Raw genomic sequence first — 16,730 nt, 5'->3', positions numbered from 1 at the left:
AAAGCATTCCAACTTTTAGAAGAATAATGTCTAGTACAGAGATGAATGTGGTGGAACTCGACACCACACCTTACCTCCATCTCCAGATGAAAGAGCTAAGGTCACTCTGTAACTTAAGAAAAATCACAATGGGCTCCAGACCTACCAAAGTACAGCTCCAGGAGCTGTTGGCAGAGTATGATAGAGCCAACCCCTCTGTGGATAACACAGAGGAGGATGATAGTGAACTGGAGGAAGAATCCCCTCCACCAGTCCTATCTAGGGAGAACAGGGCTTCTCAAGCCCTGACTCCAAAAATAATAGTCAGAGATGCTGGCTCCCTCACAGGAGGGTCCAACCTCTCTGAAATCACTGAGGATAACCCCAGTGAATAGGACATCCAGTTAGCCAGGATGGCCAAGAGACTGGCTTTGGAAAAACAGATCCTAGCCATAGAAAGGGAAAGACAAGAGATGGGCCTAGGACCCATCAATGGTGGCAGCAACATAACTAGGGTCAGAGATTCTCCTGACATGTTGAAAATCCCCAAAGGGATTGTAACTAAATATGAAGATGGTGATGACATCACCAAATGGTTCACAGCTTTTGAGAGGGCTTGTGAAACCAGAAAAGTGAACAAATCTCACTGGGGTGCTCTCCTTTGGGAAATGTTCACAGGAAAGTGTAGGGATAGACTCCTCACACTCTCTAAAAAAGATGCAGAATCTTATGACCTCATGAAGGGTACCCTGATTGAGGGCTTTGGATTCTCCACTGAGGAGTATAGGATTAGATTCAGGGGGGCTCAAAAATCCTCGAGCCAGACCTGGGTTGACTTTGTAGACTACTCAGTAAAAACACTAGATGGTTGGATTCAAGGCAATGGTGTAAATGATTATGATGGGCTGTACAATTTATTTGTGAAAGAACACCTATTAAGTAATTGTTTCAATGATAAACTGCATCAGCATCTGGTGGACCTAGGACCAATTTCTCCCCAAGAATTGGGAAAGAAGGCGGACCATTGGGTCAAGACTAGGGTGTCCAAAACTTCCACAGGGGGTGACCAAAAGAAAGGGGTCACAATACCTCCCCAGGGGAAAGGTGGTGAGACAGCCAAAAACAATGATAGTAAAGAGTCTTCTACAGGCCCCCAAAAACCTGCACAGGAGGGTGGGCCCAGAGCCTCTTCACAAAACAATTCTGGGTACAAGGGTAAAAACTTTGATCCCAAAAAGGCCTGGTGTCGTAACTGTAGTCAGTCTGGACACCAAACTGGAGACAAGGCCTGTCCCAAGAAAGATACCACTTCTAACTCCCATCCAGCTAAAACTGGAATGGCCAGTCTCCAAGTGGGATCAACAGTGTGCCCAGAGCAAATCAGGTGTCACACTGAAGCTACATTAGTCTCTGAGGGTGGGGTGGATTTAGCCATACTGGCTGCCTGGCCCCCTAACATGCAAAAATACAGGCAGCAGCTCTTAATTAATGGGACAAGTGTAGAGGGCCTGAGGGATACAGGTGCCAGTGTCACCATGGTGACAGAGAAACTGGTTTCCCCTGGCCAATACCTGGCTGGACAAACTTACCCAGTCACCAACGCTGACAATCAGACTAAAGTACATCCCATGGCTATGGTAACTTTAGAGTAGGGAGGGGTCAAAGGCCTGAAACAGGTGGTGGTCTCCTCAAATATCCCAGTAGACTGTTTGCTTGGAAATGACCTGGAGTCCTCAGCATGGGCTGAGGTAGAACTGAAAACCCATGCAGCCATGCTGGGTATCCCTGAACTGGTGTGTGTCAAGACTAGGGCACAGTGCAAGGCACAGGGTGAAAAAGTAGAGCTGGAGTCTGGAAAAATGGCCCAGCCTACCAAGAGAAAAGGAAAGTCAGCTGGGAAACCAGCTGCAACACAACACCAAAAAGAGAACCTCTCTTCTCAGGAAGAAGTTCTGCCCTCTGAGGGAACTGAGCCTATGGAGCTGGAACCTTATCCGGTTGAGCTCTTGGGCCCAGGGGGACCCTCAAGGGAAGAGTTGTGTAAGGGACAAGAAACCTGTCCCTCTCTTGAAGGCCTTAGGCAGCAAGCTGCTGAAGAGTCCAAAGGCAAGAAAAATGGAACACATAGGGTCTATTGGGAAGATGGACTCCTGTACACTGAGGCAAGAGATCCCAAACCTGGTGCCACTAGGAGAGTGGTAGTGCCTCAGGGTTTCAGAGAGTTTATTCTGACCTTAGCCCATGATATTCCCCTTGCTGGGCATTTGGGACAAACCAAGACGTGGGAGAGGTTAGTCAACCACTTCTACTGGCCCAATATGTCCCAGAAGGTTAAGGAGTTTTGCCTCTCCTGCCCCACCTGTCAATCCAGTGGTAAGACAGGTGGGCACCCAAAGGCCCCCCTCATTCCACTTCCAGTGGTGGGGGTCCCCTTTGAAAGAGTGGGTGTGGACATAGTTGGTCCACTAGAACCTCCCACAGCCTCAGGAAATATGTACATCCTAGTAGTAGTGGATCATGCTACTAGGTATCCTGAAGCTATTCCCCTATTCCCCTTAGGTCGACTACTGCCCCTGCAGTAGCCAAGGCCCTCATTGGTATCTTTACCAGAGTGGGTTTCCCTAAGGAGGTGGTGTCTGACAGAGGTACCAACTTCATGTCAGCATACCTAAAACACATGTGGAATGAGTGTGGAGTGACTTACAAATTCACTACACCATATCATCCACAAACTAATGGCCTTGTTGAGAGATTCAACAAGACATTAAAGGGCATGATCATGGGGCTCCCAGAAAAACTCAAAAGGAGATGGGATGTCCTCCTGCCATGTCTGCTTTTCGCTTACAGAGAGGTGCCTCAGAAGGGAGTAGGATTCTCACCCTTTGAACTTCTGTTTGGCCACCCTGTAAGGGGACCACTTGCTCTTGTTAAAGAAGGCTGGGAGAGACCTCTTCATGAGCCTAAACAAGACATAGTGGACTATGTACTTGGCCTTCGCTCAAGGATGGCAGAGTACATGGAAAAGGCAAGTAAAAACCTTGAGGCCAGCCAACAACTCCAGAAGTTGTGGTATGACCAAAAGGCTGCACTGGTTGAATTTCAACCAGGGCAGAAAGTCTGGGTTCTGGAGCCTGTGGCTCCCAGGGCACTCCAGGACAAATGGAGTGGCCCTTACCCAGTACTAGAAAGGAAGAGTCAGGTCACCTACCTGGTGGACCTGGGCACAAGCAGGAGCCCCAAGAGGGTGATCCATGTGAACCGCTTTAAGCTCTTCCATGACAGGGCTGATGTAAATCTGTTGATGGTAACAGATGAGGACCAGGAAGCTGAGAGTGAACCTCTCCCTGATCTCCTCTCATCAGACCCTACAGATGGCTCAGTAGATGGAGTGATCTACTCAGACACCCTCTCTAGCCAACAGCAGTCTGACTGCAGGAAGGTCCTGCAGCAGTTTGCTGAACTCTTTTCCCTAACCCCTGGTCAGACACACCTGTGTACCCATGATGTGGACACAGGAGACAGCATGCCTGTCAAAAACAAAATATTTAGACAGTCTGACCAAGTTAAGGAAAGCATCAAGGTGGAAGTCCACAAGATGCTGGAATTGGGAGTAATTGAGTACTCTGACAGCCCCTGGGCTAGCCCAATGGTCTTAGTCCCCAAACCTCACACCAAAGAAGGAAAGAGAGAGATGAGGTTTTGTGTGGACTACTGAGGTCTCAACTCTGTCACCAAGACAGATGCCCATCCCATTCCTAGAGCTGATGAGCTAATAGACAAATTAGGGGCTGCCAAATTCTTAAGTACCTTTGACTTAACAGCAGGGTACTGGCAAATCAAAATGGCCCCTGGAGCAAAAGAAAAGACAGCATTCTCCACACCTGATGGGCATTATCAGTTCACTGTTATGCCCTTTGGTTTAAAGAATGCCCCTGCCACCTTCCAAAGGTTGGTGAATCAAGTCCTTGCTGGGCTGGAATCCTTTAGTGCAGCTTATCTTGATGATATTGCTGTCTTCAGCTCCACCTGGCAGGATCACCTGGTCCACCTGAAGAAGGTTTTGAAGGCTCTGCAATCTGCAGGCCTCTCTATCAAGGCATCCAAATGCCAGATAGGGCAGGGAACTGTGGTTTACTTGGGACACCTTGTAGGTGGAGGCCAAGATCCAGACTATTCTGGACTGGGTAGCTCCAAAAACCCAGACTCAAGTCAGGGCATTCCTTGGCTTGACTGGGTACTATAGGAGGTTTGTGAAGGGATATGGATCCATTGTGACAGCCCTCACAGAACTCACCTCCAAGAAAATGCCCAAGAAAGTAAACTGGACTGTAGAATGCCAACAGGCCTTTGACACCCTGAAGCAAGCTATGTGCACAGCACCAGTTCTAAAAGCTCCAGATTACTCCAAGCAATTCATTGTGCAAACAGATGCCTCTGAACATGGGATAGGGGCAGTTTTGTCCCAAACAAATGATGATGGCCTTGACCAGCCTGTTGCTTTCATTAGCAGGAGGTTACTCCCCAGGGAGCAGCGTTGGAGTGCCATTGAGAGGGAGGCCTTTGCTGTGGTTTGGTCCCTGAAGAAGCTGAGACCATACCTCTTTGGTACTCACTTCCTAGTTCAGACTGACCACAGACCTCTCAGATGGCTGATGCAAATGAAAGGTGAAAATCCAAAACTGTTGAGGTGGTCCATCTCCCTACAGGGAATGGACTTTATAGTGGAACACAGACCTGGGACTGCCCATGCCAATGCAGATGGCCTTTCCAGGTTCTTCCACTTAGACAATGAAGACTCTCTTGGGAAAGGTTAGTCTCATCCTCTTTCGTTTGGGGGGGGGGGGGGGGGGTTGTGTAAGGAAATGCCTCCTTGGCATGGTTACCCCCTGACTTTTTGCCTTTGCTGATGCTATGTTTTGAATTGAAAGTGTGCTGAGGCCTGCTAACCAGGCCCCAGCACCAGTGTTCTTTCCCTAACCTGTACTTTTGATTCCCCAATTGGCACACCCTGGCATCCAGATAAGTCCCTTGTAACTGGTACCTCTGGTACCAAGGGCCCTGATGCCAGGGAAGGTCTCTAAGTGCTGCAGCATGTATTATGCCACCCTAGAGACCCCTCACCCAGCACAGACACACTGCTTACCAGCTTGTGTGTGCTAGTGAGAACAAAACGAGTAAGTCGACATGGCACTCCCCTCAGGGTGCCATGCCAGCCTCTCACTGCCTATGCAGTATAGGTAAGACACCCCTCTAGCAGGCCTTACAGCCCTAAGGCAGGGTGCACTATACCATAGGTGAGGGTACCAGTGCATGAGCACTGTGCCCCTACAGTGTCTAAGCAAAACCTTAGACATTGTAAGTGCAGGGTAGCCATAAGAGTATATGGTCTGGGAGTCTGTTTTACACGAACTCCACAGCACCATAATGGCTACACTGAAAACTGGGAAGTTTGGTATCAAACTTCTCAGCACAATAAATGCACACTGATGCCAGTGTACATTTTATTGTAAAATACACCACAGAGGGCACCTTAGAGGTGCCCCCTGAAACTTAACCGACTATCTGTGTAGGCTGACTGGTTCCAGCAGCCTGCACACTAGAGACATGTTGCTGGCCCCATAGGGAGAGTGCCTTTGTCACTCTGAGGCCAGTAACAAAGCCTGCACTGGATGGAGATGCTAACACCTCCCCCAGGCAGGAGCTGTAACACCTGGCGGTGAGCCTCAAAGGCTCACCCCTTTGTCACAGCCCCGCAGGACACTACAGCTAGTGGAGTTGCCCGCCCCCTCCGGCCCCGGCCCCCACTTTTGGCGGCAAGGCCGGAGAAAATAATGAGAATAACAAGGAGTCGTCACTGGCCAGTCAGGACAGCCCCTAAGGTGTCTTGAGCTGAGGTGACTCTAACTTTTAGAAATCCTCCATCTTGCAGATGGAGGATTCCCGCAATAGGATTAGGGATGTGACCCCCTCCCCTTGGGAGGAGGCACAAAGAGGGTGTACCCACCCTCAGGGCTAGTAGCCATTGGCTACTAACCCCCCAGACCTAAACACGCCCTTAAATTTAGTATTTAAGGGCTTCCCTGAACCTAAAGATTTAGATTCCTGCAACTACAAGAAGAAGGACTGCCGAGCTGACAAACCCTTGCAGAGGAAGAACAGAAGACACCAACTGCCTTGGCCCCAGACTTACCGGCCTGTCTCCTGCCTTCCAAAGAAACCTGCTCCAGCGACGCTTTCCAAGGGACCAGCGACCTCTGAATCCTCTGAGGACTGCCCTGCTTCGAAAAAGACAAGAAACTCCTGAGGACAGCGGCACTGCTCCAAAAGAACTGCAACTTTGTTACAAGCAGCAGATTTAAAGGCCCCTGCAATTCCCCGCAAGAAGCGTGAGACTTGCAACACTGCACCCGGCGACCCCGACTCGACTGGGGGAGAACAACCAACTCAGGGAGGACCCTCCGGCGACTCTACGACTGTGAGTAACCAAAGTTGTCCCCCCTGAGCCCCCACAGCGACGCCTGCAGAGGGAATCCCCAGGCTCCCCCTGACCGCGACTGTCTGAACTCCATTTCCCGACGGCTGGAAAAGACCCTGCAGCCCCCAGCCCCTAAAGAAACGGAACTTCTGTGCAGGAGTGACCCCCAGGAGGCCCTCTCCCTTGCCCAGGTGGTGGCTACCCCGAGGAGCCCCCCCCTTGCCTGCCTGCATCGCTGAAGAGACCCCTTGGTCTCCCATTGAAACCTGAAGGAAACCCGACGCGTGTTTGCACACTGCACCCGGCCGCCCCCGCGCTGCTGAGGGTGTACTTTCTGTGCTACTTTGTGTCCCCCCCCGGTGCCCTACAAAACCCCCCTGGTCTGCCCTCCGAAGACGCGGGTACTTACCTGCTGGCAGACTGGAACCGGGGCACCCCCCTTCTCTCCATTATAGCCTATGTGTTTTGGGCACCTCTTTGACCTTTGCACCTGACCGGCCCTGAGCTGCTGGTGTGATAACTTTGGGGTTGCTCTGAACCCCCAACGGTGGGCTACCTTGGACCAAAAACTGAGAACTGTAAGTGACTTACTTACCTGTGAAAACTAACAATACCTTACCTCCCCCAGGAACTGTGAAAACTGCACTAAGTGTCCACTTTTAAAATGGCTTATTGTGTTTTATGACAAAAGTATTCATGCTAATGTAATGATTCAAAGTTCCTAGAGTACTTACCTGCAATACCTTCCAATCAAGCTATTACATGTGAAATTTGAACCTGTGGTTCTTAAAATAAACTAAGAAAAGATATTTTTCTATAACAAAACCTATTGGCTGGATTTGTCTGAGTGTGTGTACCTCATTTATTGTCTATGTGTATGTACAACAAATGCTTAACACTACTCCTTGGATAAGCCTACTGCTCGACCACACTACCACAAAATAGAGCATTAGTATTATCTCTTTTTACCACTATTTTACCTCTAAGGGGAACCCTTGGACTCTGTGCATGCTATTCCTTACTTTGAAATAGCACATACAGAGCCAACTTCCTACACCATGCTCTTGTCACCCACCTTCAGACTACGGCGGACCTCCTGCATCCGCTGGGTGTAGGAAAGTGCCACTGTTGGAATGGTCACCCCCCACTTTTTGCCAAGTGTTGATGCCAGCTTTGATTGGAAGACTGCTGGGACCCTGCTAACCATGCCCCAGCACCAGATTTCCTTTCCTAAAACTGTACCGTTGTTTCCACAATTGGCACAACCCTGGCACACAATTAAGTCCCTTGTAAAAAATGTACCTGTGGTACCAAGGGCCCTGTGATCAAGGATGTTTCTAAAGGCAGTAGCATGTGGTACCAAGGGCCCTGTGACCAGGGAACGTCCCTAAGGGCTGCAGCATGTTGTGCCACCCTAAGGGACCCCTCACCTAACAGATACACGCTGCCATTGCAGACAGTGTGTGTGTAGGTGGGGAGAAAAAGGCAAAGTCCACATGGCACTCCCCTCAGAGTGCCATGCCCACAAACCACTGCCTGTGGCATAGGTAAGTCACCCCTCTAGCAGGCCTTACATCCCTAAGGCAGGGTGCACTATACCACAGGTGAGGGCACAGCTGCATGAGCACTATGCCCCTACAGTTTTAGTAAATTTTTAGACGTAAGTTCAGGGTAGCCTAGCCATACTGAGTATATGGTGTGGGAGTTTGTCATTACGAACCCCACAGCACCATAGTGGCTACACTGAATACTGGGAAGTTTTGTATCAAAATTCTTCGCACAATAAACCCACACTGATGCCAGTGTGGTATTATTTGAAAAATGCACACAGAGGGCATCTTAAAAATGCCCCCTGTATGTTATCCGAACTACTAGTGCAAGGCTGGCTGGTCTGTGCCAGCCTGCCACTTCCAGATGAGTTTCTGACCACATGGGGTGTGTGCCTCTGTGCACTCTGTGGTCCGAAACAAAGCCTGTCCTGGGTGGAGGTGCTTCACACCTCCCCCTGCAGGAACAGTAACACCTGGCGGTGAGCCTCAAAGGCTCAAGCCTGGTATTAAAAAGCCCCAGTGCACTCCATCTAGTGACAATGCCTGCATTACCCCCTCCCCCGGGAACCACCACTTTTGGCAGCAAGTCTCTGGAGATGAGAAAAACAAGGAGTCACCCCTTCCAGCCAGGTCCTCCCCTAAGGTGACCAGAGCTGAAGTGAAACCCTCCTGGAGAAATCCGCCATCTTGCTTTGGAGGATTAGGACCAATAAGGATGTGACCCCCCTCCCAAGAGGGGGGCACATGGTGGATGTAGCCACCCTCAGGGAGAGTAGCCATTGGCTACTGCCCTCTAACCCTAACGCACCCCTAAATTTAGTATTTAGGAGTGACCCTAAACCCAGCTCTTCAGATTCCTGACGACCTCACAAGGACTGCTGAGCTGAAAACCCTGCAGAGGAGGAGACAGCTGATTTGGACCCCAGCCCTGCCATCCTGTCTCCTGCTTCAAGGATGCTGCAACCGAAAAGCTATGCATTCTACAGGACCAGCAACCCTTGAAAAGCCTCAAGGGGACTGCCTGCAACACTGAGGACCAAGAACTCCTGTGGGCAGCGGCTCTGCCCAGCCAGAAGAAAAGACATCCATCTTTAAAGGGAGTCCCTCCTCACTCCGGAAGCGTGAGTCCTCACTACTCGTCACCCGACGCCCCAGGCCCGTGTCCTGAGAAACCACCTATCAAGAGGACCCCTCCAGGTGACTCAGACAATGTGTCCACCCTGGGCTGACCTCTCTGCACCCCCACAACGACTTCTGCAGAGAGAATCCCGAGGACGCCCCCGAACGCGACTACCCGGGACGAATATATCTGACGCTTGGAGAAGCACTGCACCCGCAGCCCCCAGGCCCATGAGAAACCGACCACCGGTGCAGCAACGACCAGTAGGCAGCCCTGAACCTTGCCCAGTTGGTGGCTTGCCCGAGAGGCCCCACTTGCCCTACCTGCAGCGCCTAAGTGACCCCCGGGTCCCTCAATAGAGTTCTATTGAGAACCCCACGCCCTGTTGGCACACTGCACCTGGCTGCCCCTGTGCAGCTGAGGGTGTGGTTTTTGTGCCTACTTGGGGCTCCTCCAGTACTCCTCCAAAACCCCCCCTGGTCTGCCCTTTGACAACGCAGGTACTTACATGCAAGTAGACTGGAACCGGCGTACCCCCTGTCTCCGTAGGCACCCACGTTATTTTGGCTCCTGTTCAATCTCTCCACCTGACCGGCCCTGTGTTGCTGGGGCTGGGTGTTTGGGTTGCCTTGACCCCCCCCCCAACGGTGGGCTACCTATGCCCCGGAGACTGAACCCGTAAGTGTGGTACTTACCTCAGAAACTATACTTTACTTAACTCCCCCAGGAACTGTTGAAAATTGAACAGACCACTTTTAAAATAGCGTTTTGCCATTTTATGGACCACTGTGTACATTACAGTTTTGGTTTAAAGTTCTAAGTATTCCTATGCCAAGCACCTTACATTTAATGTAATTATCTGCTAAATGAATCTTGTGGATCTAAAAATAAATTGAGAAGTATTTTTCTATATACAAACTATTGGCCCGGAGTTAAGTCATTGAGTTTGTGTTCTCATTTATTGCTTGTGTGTGTACAACAAATGCTTAACACTACCCTCTGACAAGCCTAACTGCTCGACCACAGTACCACAAATAGAGCATCAGTAGTATCCATTATTGCCTCTGTCAAGCCTCTTGGGGAACCCCTGGACTCTGTGCACACTATCATTTTGATATAGCATCTACAGAGCCAGCTTCCTACACCATGCCAGAAAGAGGGTACTTTACTTAATTTTCTAGCCACTGGAACTGTAATAAACGATGCAGAGGAGTCCTGCTAGAATCTTGCATGTCGAATCTGAGGACCCACCCAAGAGGGAGATCCTAAATAGCCCAGGAAGGGGATTTGGTCTACTAGCAAGGTGACCACTTATCAGGAGGGGGGCTGTGACATCACCTGCCTGACCTGTCAGATGCTCCCAGGGGCCTCTGCACATTTTGGATTAAAGATGGCAGAACCAAGTGGCCACCTGAAGGTGCTCTGGGCACCACCCCTAGGGTGGTGATGGACAGGGGAGTAGTCACTCCCCTTTCCTTTGACCAGTTTCACACCAGAGCAGGGACCAAGGGTCCCTGGACTGGTGCAAATCAGTTTATGCAAGGAGGGCCCCAAATGTTCCTTTTTCAAGCATACCAGTGGCTTTGGGAGGCTACCGCTCCCAAGCCATTGACATCTACTCACTGTGGGAGAGGGGTTTTGCCTCCCTCTCCCACAGGAAATCCTTTGTTCTGCCTTCCCCTGCTCAAGCTGTTCAAGCAGCAGGCGTGCAGAAACCGGTCTGTGGTGTGGCAGGGACTTGTGTGGGAGCACTAGGATGCCAATTGTAGGATGTGCAAAGTCCTAACAAAATTTAGAGGGAGAGAGCACAATCACAGGGGGCCTGGTTAGCAGGATCTCAGTGAACACAGTCCAAGCATACTGATATTATAGCAGGTAAAAAGTGGGGGTAACCATGCCCAAAACGGGGTACTTTTCGACAAAATGGGGTACTTTTCGACAATTAGTACTATCTACTTTTGCTTCTGCAAACCAATTGGGTATCGACTGGACTCTGCACAATGTACTTCTTGTTAGTGCACCATATACACAGCCATCTTACTACAGCTTTTATTTGTAACCTAGTACCACACAATACCACAATTCAAGAGATGAATAATATCAAATGCATTCCTTGAGGGGTAATTTACAGGACTTAATATTTACTGTTTTAATTTTTCTCTTTGTAGGGCACGCTTCGTGTGTTGCTTGTCTTGTTGCATGACTTTCCAGAATTTCTGTGTGATTACCACTATGGCTTCTGCGATGTCATCCCTCCAAACTGCATCCAGCTGAGGAACTTAATTCTGAGTGCCTTCCCACGGAACATGAGGCTGCCAGATCCTTTCACACCCAACCTAAAGGTAATTTGTGCTTGCTGTACAAAGTTTGACAACATTAAACTACAGACTACTGGATCCTATCTGATAGACTTCTAGTTGCAGATTCCTTACCTGTGAATTTCCCAGGCTTCAGACTGGATCCGGGAACGTTTGCGTGTGCGGTACCCTTGGACTCCATCAGGTGACTGTTTGGTTCAGTGCGGTGTCATTTGCCCTGGAAGTGGCGTCCCGGTTGTAGGAAAGTAACCTCTTTTGACATAGTTACCCTCACTTTTTTTGCCTGGTGTCAGTGTGTTTAGGGGGTAGTATACTGGGATCCTGCTGATTAGGACCCCTGTGTCTGTGCTGTCTCCTCTAAATTTGTTTGTTAAACTTTTAACCCAATAGTTGGCATACTGGTGCACCCATGTAAGTCCCTAGTATATGTTCTTAGGTACCCAGTGTAGGAAAGTCTCCTTTTTCTGGCATGGTTACCCCCACTTCTTGCCTGATGTCAGTGTGCATACACTGTTTTCTCTGGATCCTGTTAACCAGGACCCCAGTGATTGTGCTCTATCCTCCAACTATAGTTGCTTTGTGGAGGAAAATGGCTCCTTGTTGCAGTTACTCCCCCACTTTTTGTCTATTGATGCTGACTTGCTGGGACCCTGCTAACCAGGCCCCAGCACCAGTGTTCTTTCACTAAAAATTTACTATTGTTTCCACAATTGGCACACCCCTGGCACACAGATAAGTCCCTTGTAAAAGGTACCAGTGGTACCAAGGGCCCTACGACCCCTCACTTAACACATGCACACTGCCATTGCAGATCGTGTGTGTTGGCGGGGAGAAAAAGGCAAAGTCGACATGGCATCCCCCTCAGGATACCATGCATATAAAATACTGCCTGTGGCATAGGTAAGTCACCCCTCTAGCAGGCCTTAAAGCCCTAAGGCAGAGTGCACTATACCACAGGTGAGGGCATGGAGCTGCATGAGCAATATGTCCCTACCGTGTCTAAGTCCATTCTTAAACATTGTAAGTACAGTGTGTCCATATTAAGTTTATGGTCTGGGAGTTTGTCAAAAGGAACTCCACAGTACCATAATGGCTACACTGAATACTGGGAAGTTTGGTATCAAACTTCTCAGAATAATAAACCCACACTGATGCCAGTGTTGGATTTATTAAAATAGAGATACCCCCTGTATTTTACCGAATCCTTCAGTGCTAGACTGACTTGTCTGTGCCAGCCTGCCACTGAGAGACCAGTTTCTGACCCCCTGGGGTGAGAGCCTTTGTGCTCTCTGGGGCCATAAACCTGCACTGGGTGGAGGTGCTTCACACTTCCCCCCCCCCCCCCCCCCCCCCCCCCCCCCGCAGGAACTGTAACACCTAGCAGTGAGCCTCAAAGGCTCAGGGTTCGTGTTGCAGTTCCCCAGGGCACTCCAGCTAGTGGAGATGCCCGCCCCCGGACACAGCCTCCACTTTTGGCGGCAAGTCCAGGGAGATAATGAGAAAAACAAGTAGTCGTCACCCCCTCAGCCAGGTCCACCCCTATGGTGACCAGAACTGAAGTAACCACCTCTTTGTAAAATCCTCTATCTTGTTTTGGAGGATTCCCCCCGATAGGATTAGGTATGTGCCCCACTCCCCACAGGGAGGGAGCACAAGGAGGGTGTAGCCACCCTCAAGGAGAGTAGCCATTGTCTGCTGCCCTGTGACCCTAACACACACCTAAATTCAATATTTAGGGGTGACCCTGAACCCAGGATTTTAGATTTCTGACGACCTCACAAGGAGGACTGTTTAGCTGAAACCCCAGCAGAGAAGGAAAGGAGACAGCAACAGACTTGGCCCTGGCCCTACCGGCCTGTCTCCTGCTTCATAGAACCTGCAGAAGAAAAGCGACTCATCCTGCAGGTCCAGTGATCTCTGAAAAACCTCCAGAGGACTGCCTGCATCAGAGGATCAAGAACTCCAGTGGACAGCAGCACTGTCCAAAGAACAGAAGAAACCTCTTCTGAAGGACTCCCACTTCACTCCAGAAGCGTGAGTCCTAACCACTCTGCACCCACAGCCCCAGTCCAGGTGGCCCGACAGACCAGAGAGAAGCCCAAGGCGACGGCGACCAAGTGCCCACCCTGGGTTGACCTCTCCACCCCTCCAGGACGACGCCTGCAGAGGGAATCCCGAGGACACCCCCTGACCGCGACTGCCCAGGATGAAGAGATCAGAAGCCTGGAGAAGAACTGTACCCGCAGCCCCCAGGCCTGAGAGGAACCAACTACCAGTGCAGGAGTGACCAGCATGCGGCCCTCACCCTTGCCCAGTCAGTGGCTTGCCTGAGAAGCCCCCCTGTGCCCTTCCTGCAATATCTGAGTGACCCCTGGGTCCCTCCATTCAGATTCAGTCCTATTGAAAACCTAACGCCTTGTTTGCCCACTACACCCGGCCACCCCTGTGCTGCTGAGGGTGTGCTTTGTGTACCTACTTGGGGCCCCCCAGTGCTCTACTAAACCCCCTGGTCTGCCCCCCCCCCAAGGATGCGGGTACTTAACTGCCAGCAGACCGGAACCGGAGCACCCCCCCAGTCTCCATAGGCGCCCATGTTATTTTGGCTTCTCTTTGACCTCTGCACTTGACTGGCTCTGTGTTGCTGGTGCTTGATGCTAGGGGTTGGCTCGAACCACCAACGGTGGGCTACCTATGCCCCGGAGACTGAACTTGTATGTGTTTTACTTAACGTAATAACTAAACTGTACTTACCGCCCCCAGGAACTGTTGAAAATTGCACTGTGTCCACTTTTAAAATAGCTTACTGCCATTTTATGAAAAACTGTGTACATTCGTTTTGTTCAAAGTTCTAAGTATTCCTATTCCAAGTACCTTACATTTAATGTACTTACCTGCTAAATTAATCTTGTGGTTCTAAAAATAAAGAAAATAATATTTTTCTATATAAAAACCTATTGGCTTGGAATTAATTCAGAGTGTGTGTTTTCACTTATTGCTTGTGTGTGTACAACAAATGCTTAACACTACCCTCTGATAAAGCCTAACTGCTCGACCACACTACCACAAATAGAGCATTAGCATTATCTATTATTGCCTCTGTCAAGGCTCTTGGGCACCCCTGGACTCTGTGCACACTATATCTCAATTTGATATAGAATATACAGAGCCAGCTTCCTACACTTTGGTACTTAAACTCCACGATTAGCATACTGGTGTACTCCTGTAAGTCCCTAGTATATGGCACTTAGGTACCCAGGTCGTTGGTACACCAGAGGTCCCCCATGGGCTGTAACATGTAGTTCGATGGCATATGTTGCTGCAGATACACATGTTTGGCACAGTCCGCTGCCTGGTGTTGGGCTCGGAGTATTACAAGTTGTTTTTCTTCGAAGAAGTCTTTTTGGTCACGGGACCGAAGGACTCCTCCCTCTTTGGCTCCATTGCGCATGGGCGTCGACTCCATCTTAGATTGTTTTTTTCCGCTGTCGGGTTCGGACGTATTCCTTTTCGCTCCGTGTTTCGGTTCGGAAAGTTAGTCAGAATCTCGGAAGAAAGCGTCGGTATTGTTCCGTTCGGTATCGGGATAGTTAGGTACATCGACACCGATCATCGGAAGACTTTGGGGCCGTTTCGATCCCCCATCGGGGCCTGGTCGGCCCGACCGCGTGCGACATCGAAGCCGATGGAACGGACCCCGTTTCGTTTCTGCCCAAAATGTCACAGTAAGTATCCTTATACAGATCAGCACTTGGTCTGTAACTTGTGCTTGTCCCCCGAGCACAAGGAGGATACCTGTGAAGCCTGTCGAGCCTTCCGGTCCAGAAAAACACTCCGGGACCGAAGAGCCAGGCGTCACCAAATGGCGTCCACGTCGACAAAACAACGTTTCGACGACGAAGAGGAAACATTCTCGGTTCCGGAATCAGAATCCGGAGACTCCGACGTCGAACAACAGCAACAAACTGTGAGTAAGACGTCGAAAAGTAAATCCATCGACAAACCGAAAGCCCAGGGGACGCCACTGCCAACAGGCCATGGCTCGACCCATAAATCAGGCGACCCGTCGAAGGGGCCGAAAAAGGGCACGCCCATAGCGAAGACACCCGACTCCGGTCGAGGGACCGCCATGGAGCAACCTCGGAGCCGAGAAAGCGGCTCCGAGAGACAAAAACAACATACCGGCACCGAAAAACATCGGCACCGAGAATCCATGCCGAAAGGAACAAAAATTCTGTCGGTGCCGAAACCGAAAAAAGATTCTCTCTCGGCGCCGAAAAATACCACACCTTCATCCTACTCAGAGGAACAAGGACTAAGTGGCCAAATGCACAAATTTGGACAAGAGCTCCAAAGTGTAGAATCGGACTACACACAAAAGAGACTGTGCATCCAGCAAGATACAGGGAAGATATCAACCCTTCCCCCAATCATGAGGAAAAGAAGGATCGGACTTCCAAAGGATGACACACAACCACAAGCCAAAGTGGTTAAAAAAGTCACGCCTCCGCCCTCTCCTCCACAGGCATCGCCGGCACAAACACCGCCACAAATGCACTCACCAGCGCAAACTACCATAAGTCATGACGATCAGGATCAAGACACTTGGGACCTGTATGACACCCCAGTGCCGGACAATGATCCCGAGTCATACCCCACAAAGCTGTCACCGCCAGAGGACAGTACCTCATACTCGCAACTGGTGGCTAGGGCTGCAGACTTCCACAATGTCCAACTGCATTCCGATCCTATAGAGGATGATTTCTTGTTTAACACCCTCTCGGCTACACATAGCCAATATCAATGTCTCCCAATGCTACCAGGGATGTTACGGCACGCAAAACAAATTTTTGAGGAGCCCGTAAAATCAAGAGCCATCACCCCAAGGGTGGATAAGAAATACAAACCACCACCCACAGACCCAGTGTTTATTACTTCGCAGTTACCACCCGACTCTGTGGTAGTAGGGGCAGCTCGCAAAAGAGCAAATTCACATACATCTGGCGACGCCCCACCTCCGGACAAAGAAAGCCGAAAATTTGACGCGGCAGGGAAAAGAGTGGCGTCACAGGCAGCCAACCAGTGGCGCATCGCAAATTCACAAGCGCTGCTGGCCAGATATGACCGCGCACACTGGGACGAGATGCAACTTCTCGTAGACCATCTTCCCCAGGAATACCAAAAAAGGGCGCAGCAAATAGTGGAAGAGGGACAAACGATCTCAAACAATCAAATCCGCTCTTCACTAGACGCAGCCGATACTGCAGCTAGAACAGTCAACACTGCTGTCA

General features: G+C 50.2%; 1 protein-coding gene across 1 annotated transcript in view; it reads left to right on the top strand.

Annotated features, from left to right (window-relative positions):
- CNOT1 (CCR4-NOT transcription complex subunit 1) overlaps window positions 1-16,730 on the top strand; it is a 1,177,977-nt gene that overhangs the window by 996,296 nt on the left and 164,951 nt on the right. The window contains exon 45 of the mRNA XM_069215998.1: window positions 11,293-11,466. Within this exon, the coding sequence (XP_069072099.1) occupies window positions 11,293-11,466 (174 nt within the window). The remainder of the gene's footprint in view (window positions 1-11,292; window positions 11,467-16,730) is intronic.

This window comes from Pleurodeles waltl, chromosome 12, assembly GCF_031143425.1.
Source record: "Pleurodeles waltl isolate 20211129_DDA chromosome 12, aPleWal1.hap1.20221129, whole genome shotgun sequence".
NCBI lineage: Eukaryota > Metazoa > Chordata > Amphibia > Caudata > Salamandridae > Pleurodeles > Pleurodeles waltl.
This window is presented reverse-complemented; position numbering and strand designations above follow the sequence as displayed.